The following is a 27,496-nucleotide window of genomic DNA, read 5'->3' on the forward strand; positions in this document are numbered from 1 at the left end:
GAACAACCAGCTCCACTACTAAAGACTGAGGCATAGAAGGCATTAAGTCCCTCAGCCTTCTCCCCATCCTTTGTCACCACACTACTACCTTCATCTAATAAATTCTCCTTAGTCCTCCCTTTGTTACTAATATATTTATAGAAACTCTTTTTATTGTTCTTAACATCTAAAGCCAGGTTAAGTTCTAGTTGAGCTTTGGCCTGTCTGCTTTTCTCCCTACACAGCCTTAGGATATCTTTGTAACCTTCAAAGGAGGGGCACTACTACAGGCAGGCTTTGGTCAGCACAAGGAGGGAGGAAAAGGACCTGCTCTTCAGCTGCTGCTGGAGGTGGCTCCAGAGGGAGGCCTGTGGTCATTAACAGCAACACTGCTACTGCATCTGGTACTTGTCATCTCGTTCTCTTCTTAGAGACTGCCATCTCAAGGGCACGTCCAGTTGTGCTGAGAAGGGCTTGTGGTTGCTACTGGGGAGCAGAGCAGCTGGGGTTCAGCTCTGCCTCTGCTGCTCCCCTGGGGGGTTGGAGTGCCTTTATTCTTGAGGGTAAATGGAAAGGCAGAGATGGAGCTGTTGCATGGACTGGCCCTGGTTTCAGGGGCTGAATGTACCTGCTGAAGGAAGCAAGTAATAAAAGCACTGTGCCCAATTAGTGCATGTGCAATTGCTGGGAAAGTCAGCCTGGTTTGGGCATTTTTAGGCAGAACCCCTCCTAAAGTAAGAGCTGGCCCTGCAGCCCAGGCAGTGAGACATGAGGGGTGTGCTGACAGTTGGGTATCCACCATGATCTTTTGAGTGCATCTGTTGATCTGTGCTTTTTGCCACCAAGGACTTCCAGCAGGGTGGATGCTGCTAATTATCACCTGCTACATCATCAGCTGTCCTTGCCCTCACCTTCACTTTGGGATAGCTCAGGTGGAATTCAGCATGTACTGGGGGGAAGAGTCCTACAGACCCCGCTTGAGCACTAGTTTCCATGCAAAACACCAATACCTGATGGCTGAGAAGTCATTTATTCAAGAGGATACCACTTTGAAAGTGCACGGAAGACTGAGGTGAAAACATGGACTCTGTTCCTATTTCACAGCACAGCCAACCTGAACAGAACCCGTGTTTCCTTACCCACAGTGGCGTGGCTGCCAGGTACACACAAAAGCAGCGCCATCACTAACTGTCCCACTTCACACAGAGCTAATGGCTGACAACAGCCTGTGTGCCTCTGCAGTGCCTTAACTGCCCCAGGATTCCTAGGCCTTAACAGCTCTTCACTAATCCTCAGACAAAGAACTCCAAGCATCCAGGTACAGATCACCATACCTGCATTCTACTGCACTGATGTGTTGGACTTGGCAGTCCCGGCTTCTTCCTCATGCGAGGGGGTGTTGCCGTGAAACCGCTTCTGCAAACATTCAAGCGTGGCTTTTTGAAAAACTGAGCTAGCCCGCAACCACTGTGTTCCTCTGCTGCTTACTCCTCAGCCTGAAGGCTTTTTCTTGGCAGGGCTGGTGGTAGAGACAGAGGTTACTCTGGTTTTACTATCACAGATGACAGCAAGTTTATGTCACTTAAGGCACTTGCTGTTATTTGCAGTTGCTAGTACATCAAGCAGTGCAGCTGTAGCAATGCTCAGCATTGCAATAAGCAGTGTCAAAGGGAAGAACTAATAGTTCATTATTACTACAGCATTTTGCCACACTCCTCTGTAGCAGTCCACTCCCCAGAGCAAGAGTTTGGCTAAAAGTTTCCAAAAGTGGGACTTCCTTCCAGCTGTGCAGGGCAGCAGGAGGACTACAACCTCGTTAGGGGTGGTAGGGGGTTAACAGTGAGCGATACCATCCAGCCAAGGATCCCTTTTTAATGCACTACAGCTGTCCAGCTCCTCTGGTTTACTGTTTCACACTGTGTGCAGGGCAGGGGCATGGGGAAAGCGTGGCTTTCAGGGGAAATGTCCACACTCTCCTATAGTTTTGCACTGTACCCAGAACAGCCTGCACAGAGCCAGCGTTACCCCAACTGATCTGGTACAGCTTCCTCACCAGAGGACACCCTCTAAATCCATTTCAAAACCCCTTGACATGAATCAAAATGTGATCACTTTTTTAAGGGCTTTGGCTTGAATCGCAAGCAAATAGATCCCTGGTCAGCCAAAACCGACTAAGCTGTCTTGGCCAAAAACGTAGAAGTGAGTTTAAACCAATTTGGGAGCAGCTTGTGATATCACATGCTGCCTCCAGACAGCCTTCTCTTACAAGAAGCAGCCATGTAGCAGGTATTTTTGTGACCATAAAACACTATTGCCAGGGTGTAGCCTCATGAAAAAAACACTTTGCTTTCTTACTCAGAGGTTCCTGTTCCTCCTGGAAGATTTGCCGGTTTACCATTTCCCAGAGTGTACTGGAAGCCAACAAGCAAGCTCTCTGCAAACAAAGGAAAAAAAACCCAAAGCAAAAAAACCTGTCACTAGTACAGTTGCCAACTTGGTCTTCCAGCAATCAGTGCCACGTTTTGGGACAACAAATACGTCAAGACACTGATGTTACTCCATTTGTTCTCAGGCAATGAGTCTTTATAGAAAGCTGTTGTCACGTTACTGTGTGGTCACAAGCTTTACAATCATGCCAATGATGCGGGAGCCACGGGGACACATGCATAAATCCATGCTGGGATTCTTGATTTTATCCTGCAGCAGCTGGTCTAGTTCACAGCGCAGCTCTTTCACCAGCTCAGCCACCTAAAACACAGAAGGCTCATGAAATGCAGCTCCTGCATTTTAAACACAAGCAGAGCTCTGCAGCATTCCCAGGATTACCCCTCCTTTTCCTTACCTGGTGAGAGGCAGCCACAAATCGTATCCATCCATCATCAAGAGAAATGACAAATTCTCCCTTCTGCAGTTGCATGTGAACCTGCCCACCTCCAAGCAGGACCAGCGGGTACACCGACACCATACTGCAATCCCGAATGAACACGCGGCTGGTCTTGATTTTCTCGTGATACACCAGGTAGGGGCTCTCAAAGTGTCTCATCTGGAACATGTACACAACATCATCGTTAAAATGCTACATCTCTTCCTACCTGCTCAGGCAAATATTGGCCTGCCTGCCCCTTCCACACAGGCCTCCTCTGCCTCTTCTATGGCCGCACAGAACAGTAAATGTGCCTAAAATGCACCTTCAGGACTAACAAACTTCCCTTGACCCAATAACTTTGCCAGGTATCCCTTCCTCCTTCCCACTTTGTAGTGAGGATGTGAGAAATCAGCTAATTCATCCATGTTGCCTCAAGTCTTCAAGTTCTCCATTTCATGCTAAGGACATTTTCACTTGTGGTTTTGTTATGCTCTTTAAAAGCAAGAGCAATGAACAGCTCAAAGCCTTTATAACCCAAATATGTGGTTAATGATTAAAAAAACCCACTTTTTTTTTAAAGCAAGTAATTTATATTCTGCAAAAAGCAATAAATCACCAAATATGGATACAGACTTCAAGAGATAAATATTACCTATATCATGGCAGAGAGAGAAAAGCTTTTATCTAAGTATTAGCTATTAAGCTGGAAAGGAAATTAACTGCAGAGTTTGAGTACCCAACAAAGAAACAAACCAGAGTATGTCCCTGAATTATTTACCAATAAATAATACTTCAGCTGAAGAGACAAAGCCTGGGGAGGGGTGGTGGGGAGAAGCCATAAGCACGTATGAAGGTGCTACATACGTGCATGCAATCTCAGTCAATACTGAGGAGAAGCCAGGGGAGCATTGCACCACAACATTTTTGTGTGCAGCTTTGCAGATGCAGCTTAAGAAAACATCTTACTGCATCTGCTAATTCCACTCCAGAGGCTGGAGTTTAACTGTGTGCCCAAGAGGACACTCGTAACTCAGGAACGCACCATTATTTACAATTCTAACAGGCGACTGTTCAATTATGAAGATTATTTTTGTTTTAAATATTGATAGGGACATTCACTGTAATCTCAACTGCTCAAGCAAAGGTGATTTCTTTTATGAAAAGGAGCATACTTCACAGAAAAAAAGAATCCTGACCTGGTAATTCACAGATGAAGGGTGAATGTGAACATAACCATCATTTTTGGTAACAAACTTCAGCTCTTCTGCTTTTGGTTGCATTTTGACCGCTCCTGTACTGGTCTTCTGGTATTTGCTCTCTGGCTTTTTCACCTGTATGGTTAGATTAAAAAGTTATAAAAATCTGCTGTATCAGAAAACCTTTTTAACTTATGTTTTAGTTTTATCAAAGCCAGAAATTCTCAAGTAGTAACATGTCAAGTCACTAGAGACAGGTATTAAGCTCTGGGTGCTGCCTAACCAGCATTCGTTTGTAACCTCAGCCTTCTAAAAGGTGTAATTTAAAGTAGCTGCTTAAGAACATTTGCTGCTGGTAAATTTGCTGTGACACTAAAATCAGCCTGTAGGAACAGCAGCAGCATCAAGCAATACAAACTGGAGGTCAGCTGCCTGGCTCTAACACTAGAAGCAGCAAGCTTTGGCAACCTAAGCCAGGCTCAAGGCTGCCACAATCAGCCCAGAATAAAAGCGGGCAGTGTGGATATGCTAGACAGCAGAAGGAAAAATAGAAAAGCATTCTTTTACCTGGACAACATTGGGATACAGTGCAGCACACAACATAGCTGAGATCAGCTTGATGTTCTCCGCATTTGAATTTGCCTGTGAAATTAATGCACGCATTAGGTATTCTACGGGTAAGTCTATAAAGGTAAAGACCAATCATTCCAGAAGCAGAATTCCTGAACCTGGTTCACTTTTATAGCTGCACTGCTGTGCTTTAATGGGGGCGGACCAGTTACTGCTCATAAGGTCTCAGGCTAGACCTGGGCTGTATTCTGCTCACTGTAAGAGGAAATTGTTGTATCTTGATGCAGTTAGTGCCAAACCTAACTGTTCCCTAATGTCTGGGTACAAAGTGGCATGCCCCTTAGAGAAAGCAAGCACAAGTTGTCCCAATGACAGTGAGACTCTACAGCTACCAAACCCTTATCACCTCAGCATGTAGCCCCAGGAGCTCTCTGGCTCCAGAGGTACTGCTTGGTGAGTATTGTCGGCAGTGCTGAAATATTTCACTGCCTGCTCTGTAATGTAATTCTGTTCCCAGTTCCCAAAATAAGGCTAGCACTTTTCCCAGCATTCAGGCCAGGTCATGAGTCAGACCTGTGTCTTTCCACCACTTGCTGACTTCTAATGTTGTCAAGTGAGCAGTGTTTCACTGTCTCAAAGGAGCAGGTTTCAGCTCATTTCCACATCTCAGCCTGTTTTTCCTGGGCACACGAGGCTTCCTGCAATTGAGGTGAGCTGCAGCACGTACAATGTACAGGGAGGAAGAACAGAGCAGGTCGGAGGTGACTGTTGCCAGTGTGAGATTACAAAGCCAGGCTGTGGCAAGAAGCCCACCAGCCTAGAGCCCACCAGCACCCAGGTCAAATGAAAAAAGTGCAGCACCGTTTTGGAGCACCGAAATGCTGTGAGTTACCTCTTCCCCTGTGGCATCCAACACGCCATCACCTCCTTGGGACCACTTCTTCTCAATGTCTCTGGCTCTTAATCCCTCCTTCACAAACCCAATGTCAGAAAGCAGCTCTGTAAATTGCCGTTTCAGACTGGCAATTTCCTATAATCATACAAAAGGCTGTGATGGTTGCCACACAAAGCCAGGAGAGTCTTCATCAGTTGCTTATTTTAGTCACTAGGACTCTGCCAGTGTCCCAACCAGCCCCTGTGCAAGGCCACAAAAACTGACTTACCTGAAGAACTCTTCCTGACAAAAAGTTCTCCCTGCAGTAGTTGTAACTTGCCTGAGAGCCCTCTTTGATACTTAAACACCATCCCTAATTGAGAGGACGGGAAGAAACCTTTAATAAAATATTTCAGCTCGAATTTCAAGCATACCACAAATCTCTGAGAGAGGCTACTGAATTTTAGCTCACCTTGTAGGCCTGGAGAAGAGCCAGGTAGTCGCTGTTTCCTACTGCAAACTCCAACTTCTTTTTATTTGCTTCTTCCCTTTTATCCCACGGTGACACCTAAACAGGCAGTAACAGATTAAGCAAGTTCTTCACCTCACAACTCAGACAAGCCATGGTGAGAGCTGCATGGCACATAATCTTTGGGATTTTCACAGCAGTTCACAGGTCAGAACGCAAATGCTCTCCATGGGTAAGAGAAAATATGAGGCATTCAAAAATGCCTAGTCAACAGCAGAGCACCTAAGCCCATTGCCATGTCTAACCACAAGAGATCTGAAGGTAAATTTGTGATTGACCGGCTCACAGAAAGTATTTCATTTTGGGCAGACCTCTCCACAGCTGCAGAATGCCAAAATCCATGAAAAACACCACCTGACAAATCTTAGCAAGTTAATGGAGCTGAAGCCCAAATGAGAATGCCTGTAACAGAGAAGAGCACAGCAACTCTAAAATCTGAGAGAAAGAAAAGGCAATAGTAACTCAGGACATTCAGAAAGCCAAATTTAAATTATTCTATAGCAGCATATAGAAACTTATAACACTTGAAGTCAAAATGCTATAGAAAATGCCCAACAAGCATATGGAACACAATATGCAATTAAATAACTACAGTAACTATTTCCAATTCTTTCACAACTATCCTCAATACAAACTATTTGCACTACTAATGATAGCAATCTAAACTTCAACAAAGTCTGACTTCTCATGCAAGTTTGTACATTGCAGTAGGAGACTAACAACAGTAAGAGCACCGGTAAGTACAGAAGCTGATTCAAAAAGCCGAAGCGAAAGTGAACACACTAACTGAGATCCCAACTGACCTCTGCATTCACAGCTCAGACATGTCAACTTCATTATCACTATTTTGTAATTATTTCTAACTGCTTCTTATGCTACCATTCATGGTCAAATTTTACACCAAATTGGGGCAAAATGGACCGTACTTCTCAGTTCAAATTAAAACTAACATCCACTCTGTTCCAACTGTTCATTCATAAGTAACATTCTTGTTGCTGCTGCTTGGTTTTGGTCTTCTGCTTATAACTGGACTTTTTTTAATGAGCACTGCATTATCATATCTACAATTTAGGCTAAAAAGGAGAATTAAAATACTCAAGCATAGTACATTGCAAGTCACAAAGTGTTTTGCTGCTCCATGAAAACATGCTGCTTTCGAAGTGGGATACACAGTGAAGAATACTTACAAAAGGCGACTTAAAGGCCAGACTGGCTGCTATAGTCAGTGCAGGATCCAGGCAGCGGAAGATGGTGCCAAACAGCATTAGCTTCCCAATCCTGACATCAACAGGCAGTGAAGCCAAGTGATATCCCAGAGGGGTGAGCTTTTCATCTGGAGTTAATGCTCCTAAGTCTTGTAGTCGCAGCTTTGATGCCCGCAAAGACTCAGTTCTAGGGGGCTCAATTAGCCGTGATAAGACAGAGTGAAGACTCTGCGCAGAAAACATCTCCAGAATCTTAATTCTTAAAGAGGGGGAGAAAATTAAAAAAGAAAAAAGGGAAAAAAACCCAACAACTTAGTTCCATATACAGGACAAAAAAGCAAGCTTTTATAAATACAAAACAAAACAAAAACACTCAACAGAAAACATGCTTCTAAGAACATGTTCCCTACAAGAGGCCTGTAGTGCATATTTCAAGTCAGGAAGCAACATGAAATAATAGCTGGAGGCAGTGTATCTCATCCAACCTCACAGAGTCCTTAAGAACAGATTCCTATTTAGCACAACAGGGTTTAAAATAAAGTTTTTACTGTAAAACAAAATAAATTGTATTGTTTTGTTTCCTTATTGTACAAAGGGGTGCACAGAGAGCAGCACGGACAGGAAGGCCTCTTCATTTAGTATTTGCATGATGGTGGTGCTTGATCCAGGTTGTGGCTTTACTGCACTAAGCTGCACAGGAACACCACAGGACAGTTTAAAGCATAAAGGGGCAAACAGCTACTGTGGGTCTGGAGTACAGGAATGCATCTGTCTTCTCTGGTGATAAGAGATCTGAGAGATGTATCTTTTTGCTAGGATCAGATGAGAGCCAAGGAATGTGAAGGCAGCCAGGGAGAATAGGTGGCAGGTGCAATTAGCGGGGGGCTCTAGTTGTAGAGGCAATGTGACAGCAAGATCAAAGCAACCAGTCAACAGAGCCTTAGATCTCCAGAGGCAGTTTCTTAGTTTCACAATGTGAGAAAACACTGAGAAAACTAAGCACCTTGGTAATGGCATTCCAGGTGCTCCCTGCAGTGGAGGAAGGCCATGTTGCACAATAGCTTTTTCAGGCAATGCAGTAACAACAACTCACCTTAGACAAAGCTGCTCCAAGGGCACTCTTTGTATTTCTGGTAACTGCTGTTTTATAAGCTGATGGTTATAGTGATGGCTACTGAAAAGATGAAAGCAGACACCTGAGGCTACACGGCCTGCTCGCCCTTTCCTTTGCAGAGCATTGGCCTTGGACACAAATGTGTCTTCCAGACTTTCCATTCCTTTGCTTGGGTCGTATCTACAGGAGAGCAAGAAACAGACTTATATTCCTGAGTGCAGAGTGAACAGGCTAGAGGTCAAGGAGGTAGCTGCTGCCAACTTCTGTATGGACACAGTTGCCACCCCTGCAGTTGAATCTGAGTCTAGACTGGCTTCCTCCACCTTAGAGCAGCTTTCCGCAAATACAGTTCCTTCAAGTTTTTCCCAGCTCTTTGGAAAGCTAAAGTATGCAGCTCAAGGCATAGAGCAGTTTCCCAGATCACAAAGCCCCGAGGAATGAATCCCAGTACCTTTTCTCTTTCATTTTTCCAGAATCAATCACGTAAACCACATCATCAATGGTGACAGATGTTTCTGCAATGTTTGTAGAGATGATGATTTTGATAACTCCTGCAGGAGGCCTAAGAAACACAGACTGCTGTTCTTCACTAGACAGTGAAGAATGAAGCGGATAAACCACACACCTGGAAGGAAAATATGACAGCATGCTCAGTGCGTGTCCAGCCTTTTCCCTCTTGGGAACAATCTGCCTGCACACACTTTTGCCCCACTAGTACTATACACTGCCCACAGCCATTCAAAGCACTATAAAACCAGCACACCTCTCTGCCCTATCACCTTTAAGACACAGAATCATTTACATTGGAAAGACCTTTAAGATGACTGAGTCCAGCCATTAACCTAGCACTGCCAAGTCCACCGCTAAACCATGTTCTTAAGTGCCACGTCTACGTGTCTCTTAAATACCTCAGGGAAGGTGACTCAACCACTTCCCTGGGCAGCCTTTTCCAACGCTTGGTGACCCTTTCAGTGAAGACATTTTTCCCAATATCCAATCTAAACTTCCTCTGGCTCAATTTGAAGCCATTTCCTCTGGTCCTATTGCCTGTTACACGGGAGGAGAGACTGACCCCCCCTACCTCTTTACACCCTGCTTTCAGGTAGTTGTAGAGAGAGATATGGTCTCTCCTCAGCCTCCTTGTCTCCGGAATAAACACCCCCAGGCTGATATACTTAAGGTGGAGAAGTTTACAGGAGTGACAGGTCTCAGAATAGAGCTGAGCAAAAATTCTGTGATTTTGAAGAGTCTAGAATCTGCCATTTATAATGCCAGACTGGAAGAAATCACTCCAGCTAACCCTGCCACAGACACCTGTGTAAAAACTCTTCAGTCAATGAGATTCAATTACATCCCCACATAACAATCTAAGGCCAAAAGAGAGACAAAATGGAGAACACTCATCACTAGGGCGTCCAAGAACTTCAACAACTAACCCTGAGGAGAAAAAAAACAAAAAGAGCAAGCCAATAAGATATAGTACAAAACAATTACCCTGACTGGAGTCAAGACTTTTATAGCACAAGCTGTCTCACACATTTAATAACCTTTATTTACCCCTAGATATAGGCAGGCCTTGTGCAGGAAGCTACTCTTTATTTATGGATAAAGACCAATAGTTTTGGAGCTTTTCTGCCTTACCTCTTGCTGTGCCTGTTATTAAAAAGAGCATTAGACTGGAGCTGCTCATAAAGCATCTTGATTTCTGCTAGACCAGGCAAAAATATTAACACAGCACCTATATATGTAAATTAAAAAAAAATAAAAATCACTCAACAGAAAGGACAGCTTGATATTTTATCAATGTGCAGAAGGCCCAAGTCAAAACTCCAGCTCTGTCTTGCAATTCTTGTACAAAAACCACACAGGCTGCAACAGTCCCTCACCAAAGACTTCCAAAGTAGACAGTTCTCTCACCTTCCCCATCCCATGTGTATCAGGGGCTTTGTTACTCAGCTAGAACTTTTTTTTTTTTTTTTAAATAATCAGTAACTACAGAAACTCTGCATGCAAAACATTACCTTTGGGCTGTCTGTAAGTGCACAGCTGCCATCAATCTACTTTTATTTACCTCCTAAGGACAATGAAATTACCTGCGGGGTATGAATGTCTGCCGGCAACTATCCACTCTAGCAAGGCTTCAATTAATTCCAGATTAACTTTGTCCAAGTCCATGACAGACATTGTTTTCAACACTGTCTTGTTAACTCCTGGGGAAAAATAAATAAAACACACAGTAAGTCCATCTCTTGTAAAAAACATCTGCTGTATGCATTGAGCCAGTGTAGCTGTACAACCAACAGCACCTTGGTTTAAACAACATCTGGCTTAGACAAGACAGAGGTAGCTCCAAAAGTGACTTGATGTGTCACATTCCGCCTTTCATGCTTCCCTCCGTTTCAGCTCTCCCTTTTTCATGCCTTACTGGGGCTCACACTTGCCCTGTGCACAGCCTAGATCAAGATTCATCTACTAACAGGACAACATGCACACGTACTAGCGGTAAAAGGAGACGAAAGCCTTCATATGGCCACTTACAGGTACCCACAGGACTACCTTCTCAAGCCCTCTCTTCTCCCTTCCAGTGTTTCTTACATCAACTCAAAAAGACAGCCAGAGTCCTTTACTCGTCTGAGAAGGTAACTGTCTAGCAGGAATCTGAAGTTTTTAAGCCATGACACTCACTCAATACCACTGAGGAGCTCACCATAAGGGTGTGCAGGGATGAACTCTTCAGGACTAAGCACAAGGAGGATTTTGATGATGACAGAGTGGGAAGTTCATGGAAAGGTCTGCCTCTCTCATTAAGCCATTCACAGAGTGACTGAATTTCTCAAAGAAGGCTTGTCATGCTGAAGTAACCTCCTTAAAGTGGGCAGATACATGCTGTGCTTTAGGTAAAGCTGCTCCAGCAAGAACAGATACAGAGAAGAACGTGAAATTAATAAGGCATCTGAAAAGGGGTGGAAAGAGATACTAGCTGAAAACTGTCCATTCTCAGATACTAAGAACTGCTTTCAGCCAAGATGTTTGTTCTACTTTAAGAGAACAATGGGTTGTTGTTCTGGTTTTGTTTTTTTTTTAAGCTGGCAGGTTTCTGATCTCATTTAAAAGTAGTGACCTGCTTAACTTCACAAGTACAAAACTCTGAATTAGATACATGCATTAGATACATACACTATTATATGCTAAATACCATGTTGGCTGGCAAGAGTTATATGCCAATTTATATAAATTTAAGAAGGAGCTCACCTTTATATCGTGTAAGCAGCTGCTTCAGAGTCAATTTTTGGTCTGGGTCTGAATCTCTGACCACTGTGTCACTGCCTTCCAGAATGCCAGCACGTCTCAGGTCCTCCTCTACTTCTTCAAATGCAGTTCTTTTGTGTCTTCCATCTTGTTTACTTTCTTGCTTTTTCTTGCGCCTGTAGGGACTACTGTCCTCTAAAACATACCTTAACAGCAGAAGAACATTTAGTGGCATGGAAAGAAGCCTAACAGTCTCCTAATAATTAGCTACAGAGACAGGGTATCAAAAGTATTTATATATAAATCTGAGAGGAAATTTATATAAGTGGGCTGCAAAACCATAGACAGTATCAAAGCCAAGGTGTCCTTCCATACTAGGATGTTAGTCTTCTAAAAACAATGATGCAAAAGACTAGGATTGCAAACTTGATCTTGACAGCTAAGTGGGCAGCTTAGAGGAACGATCTGCAAGTAATTTACAATAGCTCATCAATTTACTATCTGGAATGTCTGAGCTGCTGTGACTCCCCAGTAATTACAAATGGTAAAAGGAATCTGGTACCTTAACTGCAAGGTTGAGCTTACAAAAAGGAATTGTTTGGTATCCTGCATTTTTCACCTTCAGTGCTGAAATCTACCTTCAAATTTCTTCTGCTTGCCAACGTCTAACCACCACTGAAACAAGTAAAGCACAAGCACTGACAAACTCTTCATGGCAAAGCTCACCTTTTCTTGAGTACTTATGTGGTATCTAATGCAGAAAGGCTTGTTTTGGCATGAAATCCTAGACCCCACTGCAGTATAAGAAGTACTGTTTAAAGTCAGTGCTTTAGTAGAACTCCAAGACGGCAGGTGATGGGGGAGATCTGAGAGGATTTAATTTTTAAATTTATGCACAGAACTATTGCAGTCTCAAGGTCAATAGTGCAACCTCAAAGGCCAAATACATCTCAGAATGTTTGGCAATTTCATACCTTGTCATTGCAATCACATCTTCCAGAAAAAACTGATCCACAGGAAATGCTCGACCTAAAAGGAAACATGAGAATAAATCTACGTGCCACACAACATGTAGAAAAGAGGAAAAAGACAGAAGATGGTTATCATTTCACACAGGTTATTATGTCACTCACTGTCTTCACAGCTTGCATCTATACTGCACTCTTCAACACAATTACTGTCTAGGACAAACAGTGGATGTTTTCCAGGCATGGTTTGCTAACATGCACTTGCACAGTCAGAGAAGGTCATTACATTTCATGTAATAACATAGCAATTTAAAAAAGGCACATTTGGCTAAATGTGTACACATCCAACTGCATCCTCTCACTGCTTCTTTTTCACAAGGATAGAGAATAGTCTTCAGCTGTGGTGAAACTAGCTCATGTTAAATACACCATGTCATTTTTGGTTTTGAGGAAGGAAATTCTGCGGGTACAGAGACAGCACAAAAAAGACTTCATTTCCAAGTCTCCTCTCTCCTAAATCTCATTGGTCTTTCCTTCTAAACCCTTGGAATCACAGTTCTTGTATAAATCCTCACCTTGACACTTTGCAAATTAGCCCCTTGCACTCTAATTGAGAAACACTTTGCAAGCAGAAATACTGAAAATAAACCCCTAAAACAATGACCATGATAAGATAATAAAAACAAATGGTTTTCACCTGGTATGTTAATAATTGGGCAGGAGTGAAAGTATTGAGAAAAAAGCTCTGCATTCAAGGTAGCACTCATTAGTATAACGCGCAGGTCTGGCCTCTGAACCATTATATCCTTCAAAACCAGCAGCAAGAAGTCACTGAAGAAAACAAGCAAAAATATATTTGAATTTCTTCACTGTTCAACTTTTTTCTCCCCATTCTGTCCACCTTCCTGGTGTTTCAATACCACAGCGATACCACCACAGTAGCATGAGCCCCTCAGAATGGCTGGAGGCTAGTAATGCAGTAAATTAATGGAAGGCAACCTGCTTACTTTTTGGTTGTCCCTTACTAGAGTCTCAGGATTACTTGGCAAATGCATTTTAGCAACTAAAAGCTCTTATAAATTAATTACATTACATAAATTAATATACATTAGTTACATTAATGACAACACAAGAACATTAGATAACAAATTAACTCAAAGTAACAGATGTGTCCTTTTTGTACCTCTTCCTTACTGGAAAAGTAATTCAAACTTACCTCCTCTTCCCTGTTCGCTGTATTCTTCCCTACATATTTACAGCTTTTGTGGCATGCCTAGAAGGCTGGCTTGAAGTGATTTTAGATGAGCAGAAGAATCCTTGAGAGATAAAAGCCCTTTTATGAGGCTAAAATATAATCTGAGCTGTAGAATAATGGGTCACATTCAAAGCCTCCTGGAAACCCACTGCATTGCAGTGTTTCACAAGGAAAACATCAAAGAAAAGGATCCTTGCCACTTAGTTTACAGAGATACTGACAAACATCTTTTGCCTGGCATTAGCAAGTAAGTGGGGTAAAACTATAGGAGGCTGGAGCAGGATAGGATGTGACTATCTAGAACTAGTAAAATCGGTAGATTGAAAGAAAACATGAGTACTTGTCCCTTGCAGATGCTCTGCTGAAGCCTGCATCAGGAGAAATAAAAAAGGGCATGTGAAGAATTAGGGAAATTGGTAAAAGCCGAAACAAGGGAAGACTAAGAACCAGACAACTGTGGTTAAAAAGTTACTTAACCCTCCAGCCCCATCCAAAAACCTCTTATCAACACCACTGCAATGTGATGGCAGATTGGAGGCACAGAAATTTAAGAGAGGTGGACTTTCCATGCAAGCTGCTGCAACACAACTTCTTGCTGCCCAAAGACCAGAACCTAAAACTAGACTGTTTCCACATCCCACATTACTGCCACATTACTGCCACAGGACCAACAAGCCTGACTTCAGTTACTTGCATCTTAGTCACATTTATCCTTCTGACTATGTTTCTTCATTTTGCTTATGGGATAAGAGATTATTTACCTTTCTTCTGTTCTTTCGTGAACTTCATCAACAATAACATGTGTGATTCCCTGCAAAGTCAGATCTCCTTCCAGCCTTCTCAACAGCACACCAGTAGTGCAGTACAAGAGCCTGGTAGCTGAGGACTTGAACGGTAAGACAAAGCATTCAGTTGACTTTGTGCAACTTAACATAGTGCAAAGAGAATATGAGTTGCTGTAAATCATTTGGTTTCAGCTGAGGGCCAGGTTTGACAGAAAGAGAACAAGCAATGCCTGCAACCCCTGGAGATGGGTTGAACAATTTTTCTTCTTGATTAAAACTTGAGCATCTGCTAGCTATAAGGGGTAAACAAATAATCTGAACTCTTTTTCCTGTGGACGTTGCTTTCTGATAAACAACTCAAGTTCTCCATCCCTAAAAAGATTTAGTGAATCTCTTTTTTTAACATAGTTACTGGAAAAAACAATCAGCTGCAATGTAGATAAAATTCACTTCCAAGACGGCAGACTGAATTCAAACCCCTCCCTTCTGGCTGACTGAAGCTGTAGCCTTCAATCTCCACTTGGGAGACAAATGGAAATGGAGACAAGTGGAAATGAAGTCAGTAGCCTTCCAGAGAACAGAAATATTATTCATACTCTTCACCTGTCTCAACAGAAAGAAAAATATCAATACAAGACATAGTACTGCACTCTTATTCTGCAAAGTGGACCGAGCAACTTGAGATGGAATAAAGTATAGAATATTTTTCACAATTTAATATAGAATATAAGTGATAGAGACTCACTTATCTCACTGTACGGCAGATATAGGGCAGGGATTCTGTCTGCTAGAGAAACACTAAGCACATTTCAATAGAACTAAATGAAAACCAACAAGCAAAGCATTTATACCTTTACACTTTCTAGACGGATTTGATATCCAACAGTGAGTCCAATCCTTTCTGTTCTTTCTTTGGCTACACGTTCAGCCACAGAAATGGCAGAGATCCTGCGAGGCTGAGTGCAGATGATGTTTGCAACTCTGCTTGGAGATCCTTGCAATGAAGCATCCAAAATAAACTGAGGAATCTGAGTGGTTTTCCCACATCTGCATAACAAAAACAGGGATTAATTAAAAAAAACCCACAAACCCAACACCTTCCATCCACGTAAATTAAGATGACTGCATTCCACTTGAAATTTGCTGTTTCATTAGTGTCATCCTTCACATGAAGTTCACCAAGGACTGCTGTCACTGGTCACAGATGGACCATGACCCTAACTTTTTCAGGACATGGATATGTATATTTCACATTCTTCTGTGTATATCTTCATACATAAGTCTGTATGTGCAATCACCCTCTTACCCCGTCATGCCGCTCACAACAAGAACTTGGTGGCTCTTCAGCAAATCAAGAATGGTTTCTCGCTCTTGCCATGCAGGGAGCTTCTGTCTTTCATACAACATCGACTGGAAGTGCCTAGAAGACTGATGCACGAAAACAGCATGGCAGTAAGAAAACCACTGGAGTGGAACAGAACCATTTGAAACAGCAGCCTGCGGCTTAATATTTATTTCTTTAAAGTAAGCATGAAAACACATATTCTGTTCTGTACATTATACCTTTTTCAGTCGAAATTGTGTGCAGATTTTAACATTTTCATTATATAGAGACTTTGCCTGCACATCATACTTTTTGGAAAGCTTTTTCTTGAGGTTCTCAGGAAACTCATTCTCCACAACAGCTTGTTCAGGCTCATCTTCCTCCTCTTCTTCTGCCTCCTCTTCCTGAGGCTCTGACACTATTGAGGCTTGAGACAGAGAATGTACAGTTAGGTATTCTTGTTACTAAGGAAGAGAACCTCTTCAGCACTGAAGAAAAAACAGACACACATTTCAGGAGCATTCTCAACAAAGAACCTTGTTAGACCAGAGCTGAGGGTCTGCAGGACTGTTTTTGACATGCATTTAGTTCAACACTACCAGCAAACCTCCCCTCCCCCTATCAAACAAACCACAACTTCTTCAGCTCCAACCCACTTGTTACTACCCCTGCACCAGCTGTGCTCTGCAACACCATTATCTGGGTGGCCACATGGTGAATCAGACTGGTAACTGTTTTGCCTTCCTGAACAATTTTCATGTGTCTCAGCTCCCCTCTCCACCATGCGACCACTTCTATGGAGCATAAGACTGTGATGGCAACACCAGCTTAAATTAACTAAAACTACACTGTAACATTAAGTGTTAAACCACTGCCAAGTACTTGGCACTGAAACTGGACCAGGTACTTTGGTTCCTACTGCCTATCAACTGAGGTGGGATTTGTTCAGACAGTATGCCAGCCCTCAAAAGTTTTAAGGCTACATTTATCTAACAAGGTATTTTATAACATCGGGAAGATTTTATAACATTAGGAAGATCTGATTTAAATTTCTGGAACAAAGTTGTCTTTCTGTGGAGCTGTTAAAAAAACGGAATTTGTTTTACTATAACAAAAAACCAGGCTGTCACTATTTAGGTGATCTAAAATGTGACACAGTTGTTCTTGAAAACTCTCTTGAAGAAAGTTTGCCTTAGATAAAGCAGTTTTAGAATTAAGAGCTTGAAGGTCATCTATGCCATGGAGTTGCTGTCACTCTGCCATAAGTGACGTGGTCTGAACTCACCCCCTGTTAAATCAATTTAGTTGCAATTGCATGCAAAAAAAGGGATGATACCTTGAACAAAATTCTAGAACTGCTTGCAACATTTACTTGGCCTTAAATCCATCTTTACAAAATCAATTTTGAGAAGGTGTTGGTAATTTTAAGTAAATTTTTTTTAAAAAAAGATGTTTCTGAATTGATAAGTAGCAGATGTACCACAGCTTGCAAACAACTTTCCCTGCTCCTCTTCCAAGCACACTTCTCTGAAGTTCCCACCACATCTCTCAATGGCTTTTTATTGATTGTGTCAGAATAGGCATTGTTCACTCTGCCAACCCCTGATCATTAGCTCCATGCTCCTTTAACTCAGTTCTTGCCAGCAGAAAACCTCTCTGCTGCAGCTTTATTATGGAAGGAACTTCCTGAGGCACAGAGAAGTTACGGATCTGGCTCACCAGATGACCTTAATCTCCAGAAATAGATTTGGAACAGATGCCTGAATTGTCTCTCTACCTCTGCCGCTTTTTTTTTTTTTTTTTTTTTTTTTTTAATCTTTTTGAATGTTCTTAGCCCAGAAAACATAGAGGGAAATTTGGTGTACCTTCACATATTCGATTTGAACCAGGCGTACTCTCCGTCTGTTGCTTTACCAAAGGTGCTGCCAGCAGGGACACAGGAGGAACACTATACTTGTGGTGAGTATTTTTAAGTAACTCACTTATTTCAGATTCATCTTCTAAGCAAGTCACTAAGGTGTACACCACTGGTTCATTAGACTCTGCAGCTATCAAGGCCTTTCCAAAGAGGAATTCAGCAATGTGTAAACGACAACCAAGAGGTAGATTCTCGTCAGTGGAATAAAATGCGACAAGAGGTGCCTGAAGTGGATACTTATTTTCTTCAGGAAATCTTACTTCGAGTTCATATACAGGATCATCACTGTTAGCTCTGAGATGAGCATTGTCTACAGGGTTCCTCGCTGGTTTTAGTGGGTGGTTTGGAGGGAATTCATGTCCAAATCTGCATTTTGAACCAAACCTGCAGCCTCCTTGGAGATAAAATTTACATATTTCCTTTGAAGTCTGCTTTGCTTTGTCCCTAGTACAACTACCCTTTTGTTTAGATTTGCTGAACTTGTTTGCTAGGTACTCCAATTCCAAACTAAAAGTCCAAACTCGGTTTTGAATTCTTTCTACAAATTTTTCTCCATAGATTGATCGGAGGGCAAAAGCTTCTTCTTGTCTCTGTTCTAAGCATTCTTCTTGACTGGCTTCAGCAGCTGTTGCAGAAACCTGCATCTTCTCTCCACATTTCTCGGTAAAGCACTGCAACAGCAAATACTCCAATGATGCCCCAATATTACCATTGCAGGATCTCAGTACTGTCCTACAACGCTCTCTGTCAAAACCATACCTGCAACAAAACAGAGACAACATGGCAACAAGTGATTGACAGAAACCTGTATGAAGCAAAATAACCACAGATCTGCTTGATTAGGCTTACAGTAAGGAAGCACATATGCCAAGAGTTACTATTACTACTGCTGGGGGAAAAAAAACCACGCCAAAATATTTATACTATTTTAAATGACAGTGGCAGGCAGTAATTTGGTGTCTGTTCTTTAAAAGGTGACAAATTAGTTTACGTGGCAACTATCTCACACCTCAGATTGTAGTGCACATAATAGCTACAGGATTAGATTTCCCAGCTAAATTAAACTCTTCAAAATAAGCTGAGTCCTGTCACATATAAAACACTCTCAAACAAAGCAAAAATAGTTAATAAATGCTCATATCTGAGCAAAATGGATGAAGGTTTTGAAACATTACCTACTTGCAGGAAACATATGTACAACAGCAACGGTCCCTGAGCTTTCCCAATATCTGTTTCATTGTTTTGGAGAAAGAACTGAAAACTTCACTGAAAAAAGACTGATTTATTTTCATAAAAACACTGTTTTAATCTAGTTGAGGATTAAATTAGTAGGAGATACAAACTCATCAGTTGTGCACACAGAACTTCCCTGGACTCAAGAGGAAATCCAAGCACTGAGGGCTTACAGTACTGAGACTAGTGATTTACCTCTTCACGATACAAATTATTCACTGAAAAACATCACCTGGAGAGCTTGTGCACAGCAAACGAAGACACTTCACTTTCCACAATTCTGTGCTCAGCTGGCTCAGCAGACGACATTGGTATTATGTCAGGAACTTCCTGATCTGTTGACCAGCACTGTTCATCATCAAGATAATCAGGTTCGTCATCGTCTTCACCACAACCAGCTACTCTGATAAAAAGAGTTATCAAATTAAAATGAAACAAAATTATCTATTGAGTAGACACCGAACTCTGCCTCTATACTTTTAAATCCTCCTTTTAAATGGAGGATTCTGCTACCCCTTTCCCAGAGTTAATATTGAAGAAGAACAAAGCAGACTCAAAATGACAGGATTTGAGATCAAATTAAAAGTTAAGGGGAAAAAAAGAACACTGTTTTCATGTCTAACAGTGTGCCTGTTAAAGCAGGCTCATCTGTAAGAGCTAGAAGTAGTGCCTCTGTTTAAACTAACTCTGATTCAGGAGCCAGCTCCTGCCCTTGAAGCTCTTGAAGAAGTTCTTTCACTCTTCTCTGATTCTCTGACGTCATGTGTATGGTCTGCAGAGGGATTCTTGCTTCGTGTCTCTGTTTTGTTTGCCCTCCTCTTCTGGCAGGGGCACTTGATCTAAAAATTAAAATAGAACATAACAATGACTTATTTGCCTGGCTCAAATGATCTGGACTGAACTGGGATGCGTTAGGATCCAACCCCGTAGTTCAAAACAGGAAAACCAAAATAAAACAAGTCCATCACTGAATAAGGATTATTCAGTTAGGCTCATTCTTATGTGACCAGGATATGTATGTCTATATCTGTGTGTACACAAGCATGCACATATGTATTTTATCCTATGTCAAATCCAAAGTGATTTAAGAAACTCTTTGGCCCAGCTTCTGCTTTGTAATATACAAAAATGAATAGTCTATGTTTATTAGTGTTTTCTGATCAAAGACGTTCCGAAATTACTTTATGATCAAAGAAGAAAATCCGAGGTTCTAATATTTAAAACCCCCAAACAACTGTCCTAGCTATTAAAAATTAACATTAAAAATGTTAATCAAAAAAGACCTGTAAAAACTGATTCATACTGAAACAGCTTCATCACCCCTTAACTCTTCTTTATATTCAAAGATGTCCAAAACCAGCCCTAAAGTAACCCAAACATCTCTATGCCAAACCCCTCCAAACTAATAAAAAGACCTGGATTCCAGCCTTGGTTCCTCAAAGAGATAAAAATCATCTCCATCATCCCAAATTTTGGTTGAACATTTCCTATTTCCACTGAGTTGAGACTTGTTTGAATGGCCACTGCTGCCGCCTCCTCTTCCTGCCGCTCTTCCTCCTCTCCCTCTTCCTCCTCCTCTGTTGGGCTTTCCTCTTTTCCTCCCTGCTGAACTCATGTTCTCTCACTGAGAAAGGAAAAAAAAAATAGCCCTTAGTGGTGAAGATGATTTAGCACACTGCAAATGTCTGGACACACATGACATTATTTGTTTTTCTATGTGACAAGAGAAGATACCCTCTTGAACTGCAGTTGATTATCTGTACGTTAGTGTATTTGTAGGCACCTGAAGCAGAGCATATTATTCTAGAACACTGTTAAACAAGTTCTGCAGTTTTAGAAAATAAAGTCATATTCCTTACAACTGTTCAAACAAAAACCGCAGGATCTCTGGGAAAAGGATGAGCTTACCAGCAATGCTGCCTAGTGTGGTAGCTCCAGTTCTGCCACTCTGATGGAATTTTCTTGGACATGGAGGAGCCCAAAGTACAAACCATCAGAACTTTCACAGCAGAAAGCAGCCTGTGCCCTGCCACTTTTCGAACTGGGAGTTTGCAGGGCTGAGAGTAAAAGGTTGAAGGGGAGCTAAAGCCAAAGATACAGTTTGTTTCCACATTAATCTGCTCCTGACCCATCCTCTTCTGCAAGAAGCTGCCCAATCAGCTGAGCACTCTGTGGAGCCTGGACAGGGAAGTGATTAGGGACCTGTCTTGGAAAACAGAAGCCCTCCTTTCCTTCTCACAGCAGGATCTTCATCAGCTATGACACAAGCTCGTTAGTACTAAGCAGTTGTAGTGACAGAATGGCTCAACATTAACACATGCCCCAGCATCATGCTCCTGCACATGGAAAGCTATTGCAGGGCCAGGGCAGCACCTGTGGACAGTCTGCCAGGAGCCTACTATCCAGATCTTTGCACCGGCATCTCCAGAGCCAGGACAAGAACTGCTGTGGCCATGCATGAGTAACAGCCCGAATGAGCGTCTGGAAACAGCAACAGTCTGAGGCTTGGAAAGAAGAAAACTTCCCCTTTTGCGGTGCTTCTCCCCACTAGAGCTCCACCGGGATGGGATGGGATTAAACAGACAAGCTGACCCCGCTCAGAGCAACCTGGCATAAGCAAAGGTGGCTAAGTGGGGTGAGCACAGCAGCCGGACATCACTACTTGAGGCCGCCTCCGAGGACGCTGTCACACGGGGTCTGTCTCCTTCCTCTCAACACACAGCAGGGAGCCCTCGGCCCAAAACAGCTCCGCTTCCCTGCCGACTCCTCCAGCACCGCCCCCCGCCTCTCAAGGGGTGTCCCATCACCAGCACTCCACAACCGGGGATACCCAAACCTCCTCTCCCGGCGCTGCCCCTCCCTCACCGCAGGGTCCCCCTTCCGCTCACGCTGCCGGGACGCCATCCCCTCAGCCGCCTTCACGGGTCCCCCGCACACCTCTTCCCCTCCATCCCCGCTCTCCACGGCGCCATCACACCCTCCGCCCCCTGGGGATGCCCATACCTCTCCACCCCGGCTCCCACCTCTCCGCTCCGCACCGGCCCGGCACAGAGCCCCCTGACCCGGAAGCACCCGTCTTCCTCTTCCGGGTCTCCGACATCCCTAGCAACCGTGGATACTTCCGCCTGGCAACCATGGACGGTAATGCCTTCCCCGCCCCGGTAGCCCCGATCCCCTCACACGGTGCCCCGCCGACAGCACTGAAGGCTCCCCTGTAAAGAATCGCATACTAATAATTATGTGCAGTGTCAAGCTGCTGTGTATTTGAATGTATATATATATGTGTATATATATTTGAATTTCAGCCAACAGTCGTGTCCTGGTTTGAGTGACAGAACTAATTTCTCTTCTAACGCTTCAGAAAACTGCACTTTTAGAAGACCCTAGTGTCTGAATTATGACAATATTTACTTTATAGCCGGCTGTGGTATGTGGGTTTCAAGGTCTCAGTGTTCTCGAGCCTTGCCAGGTGCAGGGGTGAGGAGGAGCGAGACCCGGGCACTTGACCCAAGCTGCCAATGGGATTATTTCATACCATGAACAGCACCTTCAACATAAATTGGAAACTTTGCTGAGGAGTTCTCTCTCTCTCTCCCTTGATGGCTGCCACCCTGAGAACTCCTTGCCCCGGTGCCGGAGCCCTGAGCCCTTCCCTTCCTCCCAAAGCCGCAGTGCTCACAGGGTCCCACACTGGCTGTCCCTGCGGGGAGGGCACGGCTTCTGCTGGGAAAATGGGCTGAGTATAATCCCTATATATCTTATATTGGTATTGGGATCAATACTGGTTCTTTAGTATTATTAATGTTAATTATTTAGTCTTATTCTATTAAATCTGTTTATATTTCAACCCTCGGGTCTCCTTGTTTTCCCTGATTCCCCTTCCTGGGTGGGGAGAGTGTGAGAATAATTGTCTAAATGACAGTAAATTGCTGTGGGTTTCTCAAACCGTAACAAGTTGTTAACAGTGACACTGGTTGTTTCTTTATCAACAGAAGCTGTGGGTTTTAAAGTGTCTTTCGTATTCCCAAATAAAGACAAGTACGGTAAGAAAATCTTGGTTGGTGCTAATTCCTTTTGCAAAATTGACTTCATGGGATTAAACAGGAGGAAATCTCTGCCAGTTTCAGGGTGAGGGTTACCTAAGTGACAAACAACCCTGAGCAGCTGAGGTAGGTAGGTCCCTCTAGAGATCCCCGGCCCCCTGCACACACAGGGTCGCCAAGACCATCAGGTCTTGAATATCTCCACGGATGGAGACTCGACAACCTCTCTGGGCAACCTGTGCCACATGGGCGTTTAAGACAAAAAGTTTTACCAGAAAAAAGGACTATTTCCCAAGTAACACACTGCTTTGGCTATGTAAGAGCCCCCCACAGACACATGGAAGCTGCCGTGGGTGTGTTTCCCCAGGGTCCACCTACAGACAGCCACAGCCACTGCCCTGATCGTCCACCGGGGTCCACTCTGCCCCACGACAGCTCCTCACCAGCCTCACGGTGGGGTTCAGCAGTGGTGGAAAAACAGGGAACAGGACTGCTGCTGGCTCGCATTCTGTATGGCCCCCAAAGGCATCTGCTCCAGCAGGGCTTGTGTGCTCCGAGGGCACATCTCTGGGAGCATTCTGTCCACAGGAGGTGGAAAGTCAGCTCTGGAGAAATGGCTCTGTGCAATAGAAGTGCATTGCATTGCATGATCTCATAGGTTTTTGCCTCTCGGATGTTCTCTGTCTTGAAGTGAAAATACCTGTCTTCCACCACTCTCATTTTCTAGAGGGGGAGTGCAAAAAGACATCTGAAGGTGTGCTTGAGAGGAATGGTCATGGGATCCACACTAGCGCCAATGGAACTACATACATTGGCAGCTGGAAAAATGACAAGGTAATTTTAAGTATTCCTTCATTTTAAACTTTTTCTGGGTTTGGAATGGAGCATGTCCACTATACTCACCCTTAAAAAGACACAGAAAGAAAAATCATAACCTGAGAAGTATTAGACCAATGCTGCAGGCTCTTCTTTCACCTGGGGCACCTTGTCTCAGCGCAGGCTGAAGACTTGAAATATTTGTGGTCTTCAGGTGTCCTGCTGCCTCCTGAGGCTTCTGCAAATATGCCACCCATTGCTGGCAGGCAGGCCCTGGTGAAACACCCTGGCAGTGTGGTGCTGATGTTGTGCGGAATGGCACAGCCACCGTGAAAGCCCTGCATGAATGGCTGTGCACACGTAGTGGGCTAGGCATGGCCCTCCTGCACGTGTATATACGCCGCACACACATCCCACAACGAAACAGGGCAGCTCTGGCCATCAACAGATACACCATTGTTTGGCTGCCCTTGGTTACTCTGTTCCCCAGGAATGAATTAATAAGTATAGGAAAATTGCTTATTTTGTCTCTCCTCCTGGAGAGGAGACAGTCCTTGAAATGACACAAATAAGGGTCTGCAATTAGGAAACCTCATCTGTAGTTTTATCAGATCTAATGTGGCTTTTTTTCAGTCTCTTACAAAAATATTGGTGCAATGATAAGAATTTAGATTGTGGCACAGAAGTGCTTTACAGCACAGATTTAAATCCCCAGTCATGGCTTAGTGCCCTAGGCTGAACAAATGAAAGACTTGCACTGCCTTGTAAGAAATTCCGGGAAATGTAATTAACCCCTGAGGCTGTCAGGGTAGATGAATTATTTGCAGGGCTGGGGACAGCAGTTCCTGCGAGACTACTAGCAGATGAGGGGTTTATCAGACACTGTGGATGGCCAAAACCTAAGCTCTTACCTGAAATCCTTGTAGAAGCACGAACCTGTCTAAGTCTGAAAGAATAGTAATTTTCTTCTCTATTATCGTATCTCAATATGATAGCAGATTCAAAGGCAGCAATCTGAAAGGATATTGTAATGGAAGGAAATAATACTGTAAGGATAAAAATTAATTATTTTCTTTATCCTTCATCTAATTAAATGCAGATGAATGGTACTGGAAGGCTAGAACATCCTTCTGGGGCAGTTTATGAAGGCGAGTTCCAAGACAACATGTTTCATGGAGCTGGAACCTACACATTTCCAAATGGAGCAAAGTACATTGGACCATTCAATGAGAACAAGTATGTTTGGAGTGGAAGAGTCGTATAGTCTTTTCTGTTAGTTCTGTTTTCATAAGCTGTAAAGTTCAAATAAAATTCACCCAGCATGGGACTAGGTTTCTTTTGCTACCAGTGAAACTTGCACTGGGTATCTGAAATTGCTGATCCCAGTTGTATCCTTTTCATGAGAACAGTCAAAAATCTGTGATTTGTTCCTAGGCCCGTTTTCAAAATTGTTATTCCACCCAACCACTTTTTGTTATTAGGTCTCTGCGCTCAGGTGGAGTTTAGAGGAGTAGAACAGTCCAGACCCCTTTCAGAGCTGTTGTTTCAAATTGTCTGCCTACAGATGCATGCAGAAATACAGCGCTAATTTGCACTGATAGTTTGCAAAGTTTGTGTTTACTTATTTTTTGAAGTAAAGTACAAATTTCAGAGAGATGGAAAAATGGGGAGGTTTATTTTCATCACTCAAAAGAAAATATTTTAGCGCTACTGATAAATACCGGCTGGGTTAATTTCTTTTGAATGAGGGTGAGTGTTTTGAACTGCTAAGATACTATCTTGTCCTAAACCAAGAAGTTGATACCCACTTCATAACCCACAAAGCAGATTTAATGAGAAAATTAGCCGTAAAAAATTACACGAGAACGTTCATGTTTATTCTCCTTAAATGACTTCTCTGTCAAATTTCCTGGGTTTGATTTACGTTTAATTTTTCTTTAAGTGCCTCCCCAATCCAGTATCTGAAATAAATCTAAAATGTATGTTTGTTAATATGTGGTCTTTCATCAGAAAAAAAAGCTCTGTCTTGGCCTTCTGACCAAAAATAATAGCCACAATAGCACTAGAATGATGATAAATTCTATTTTTGAATGATTAGACACCAAGTGAAATATGTTACAGAATGTACCTGAATACAAAATAGGAACCTGTATGACAAACAAAAAGTGTTTGAGGAAAAATTAAATATGTCAATGCTTTAGAACAGATTAAGTTACGTCTCTATTACAGTGGCATGTTAAAATCTGCTACAGCGCTTCTGTCTTTTGCTGTCATATTAAAAGACAGGCCTGAATACTGCATGAAGGCTAAACCTGTGAGTATTCATCCCTTCGGTGAGAGCATTCAACAATAGATCACACAGGTAGCTTTACAGGCATTTTCTCTCAAAAATCTTAAGGTCATACTTCTACTCTCCTGTGAAAACATAGCCTGTCACAAAGGGACCAGCACAATGCTTGTCACTAGTAGCTGATCTGTAGAGAAAACAGCTGGTTCTGATTTGAACTTGTTATTTCAACGAACTAAAAAGCTGATGTAGATACACCACCAGCAGCAGGCATCCAATCCTTGCTAGCCGCTGCTGTTTCACCAGTGAATTAAGACCACTCCTTTTTGACACTGGTTTGTGACTGTTAATACGCACCGCTCCCTGACAGCCCAATGCAAGGTATTTTGCCAAGTTTCAGGATTGCTACTTTCCAGCTACTTACACGAGGTAGGTGTCAGTTCACCAGATCACTGCAGCCTTCATGAGAGAGCATAAATAGGCAGCAACGTAGCGACTTGCTGCAACTGCTAGGTGGCTTCATTTTTTAAGGGAAACAAATCTCCAGTAATTGATTTTAGAAGTTATTTTACCCTCATTTTCAAGGGATGCTGATACATAGACATTTCTTCTTTATAGCAGTTTTCAGGTATAATGATGAGCTTGATCACAGCTTTCAAAGATCAACAGAAATATGTGGTTTATGAGGACTGAATTCACATGGCAGTTACTTTTTTTTTCCTGCAGGAGGCTCTAAGTCCTTGTACTTTGTCCTAACAGCATGTTTCATGGAGATGGGGAAAGGGTAAGAGAGGAAGGATTTTTACAGCAAGAAGACCACACAGTATGCATCTTTAAGATGCCCCTGGTGAAAGTCAGGATAAACTTCATAGGACTTAATCCCTGGTAACTTCAAATTGTAACTGGGACTATGAAGTTTTTCCTGTAGAGGCTACGTGTTGGGAGGACATTAGTATAAATACAGTTTTGCAAAGAAAGGAATATGTTCCTTGGCTGTCTAACCTGCATGCTTTGTAGGTCAAAACTTTTACAGGCTACAGTGTAGGAGAAGTTAAGGTAGGTGCTTATGCTACACTGGGAAGTTTCTGATTCCTGTCAGTTTGCTTTTCTGGGTAGTGCACACATCACTGTGCTGCCACAAACTGATTGCATTCTCAACAGGCTGGATTTATGTCATTCCAGGATGGAAGGTGAAGGAGACTTTATAGATGAAAATGGAGTGGAGTGGATTGGCACATTTCATGGCTCGGCAGCAGTGGGACTGAAGCAGAAGCTGAAAATGTAG

The 27,496-nt window shown here is 42.9% G+C and overlaps 2 protein-coding genes across 2 annotated transcripts; one reads left to right on the forward strand and one right to left on the reverse strand.

The window, feature by feature from the left end:
• Positions 1-988: 988 nt before the first annotated feature.
• DHX57 (DExH-box helicase 57) lies at positions 989-22,152 on the reverse strand. The gene is made up of 24 exons (XM_074150268.1): positions 22,089-22,152; positions 20,481-20,689; positions 19,752-19,904; positions 19,298-19,468; positions 17,780-18,591; positions 16,154-16,341; positions 15,897-16,018; positions 15,442-15,637; positions 14,567-14,691; positions 13,248-13,381; positions 12,557-12,611; positions 11,586-11,788; positions 10,427-10,543; positions 9,975-10,071; positions 8,785-8,958; positions 8,313-8,513; positions 7,202-7,478; positions 5,958-6,053; positions 5,775-5,858; positions 5,504-5,641; positions 4,609-4,683; positions 4,042-4,176; positions 2,822-3,022; positions 989-2,727 (listed from the first exon to the last, which is right to left on the reverse strand). Exons 2-24 carry the CDS (start codon positions 20,678-20,680, stop codon positions 2,584-2,586), a joined length of 4,098 nt encoding a protein of 1,365 aa, XP_074006369.1. The 5' UTR covers positions 20,681-20,689; positions 22,089-22,152; the 3' UTR covers positions 989-2,583.
• MORN2 (MORN repeat containing 2) lies at positions 22,059-27,496 on the forward strand. The gene is made up of 5 exons (XM_074150848.1): positions 22,059-22,206; positions 23,058-23,108; positions 23,836-23,942; positions 25,024-25,160; positions 27,394-27,496. Exons 1-5 carry the CDS (start codon positions 22,059-22,061, stop codon positions 27,494-27,496), a joined length of 546 nt encoding a protein of 181 aa, XP_074006949.1.

Source organism: Numenius arquata, chromosome 7, assembly GCF_964106895.1.
Source record: "Numenius arquata chromosome 7, bNumArq3.hap1.1, whole genome shotgun sequence".
Classification (NCBI taxonomy): Eukaryota; Metazoa; Chordata; class Aves; order Charadriiformes; family Scolopacidae; genus Numenius; species Numenius arquata.

What these genes read in the sequence shown, in the direction of transcription:
- MORN2 (XM_074150848.1), top strand. Translation starts at nt 22,059, where the DNA reads ATGCCCATACCTCTCCACCCCGGCTCCCACCTCTCCGCTCCGCACCGG. An exon ending in GCAGCTGGAAAAATGACAAG is followed by an intron (nt 23,943 to 25,023) that starts GTAATTTTAAGT and finishes AATTAAATGCAG; the next exon opens with ATGAATGGTACTGGAAGGCT. An exon ending in GGACCATTCAATGAGAACAA is followed by an intron (nt 25,161 to 27,393) that starts GTATGTTTGGAG and finishes ATGTCATTCCAG; the next exon opens with GATGGAAGGTGAAGGAGACT.
- DHX57 (XM_074150268.1), bottom strand. Translation starts at nt 20,680, where the DNA reads ATGAGTTCAGCAGGGAGGAAAAGAGGAAAGCCCAACAGAGGAGGAGGA. An exon ending in AATAACAGGCACAGCAAGAG is followed by an intron (nt 8,959 to 9,974) that starts GTAAGGCAGAAA and finishes TTTTCCTTCCAG; the next exon opens with GTGTGTGGTTTATCCGCTTC. An exon ending in CTTCATCTGTGAATTACCAG is followed by an intron (nt 3,023 to 4,041) that starts GTCAGGATTCTT and finishes TACATGTTCCAG; the next exon opens with ATGAGACACTTTGAGAGCCC.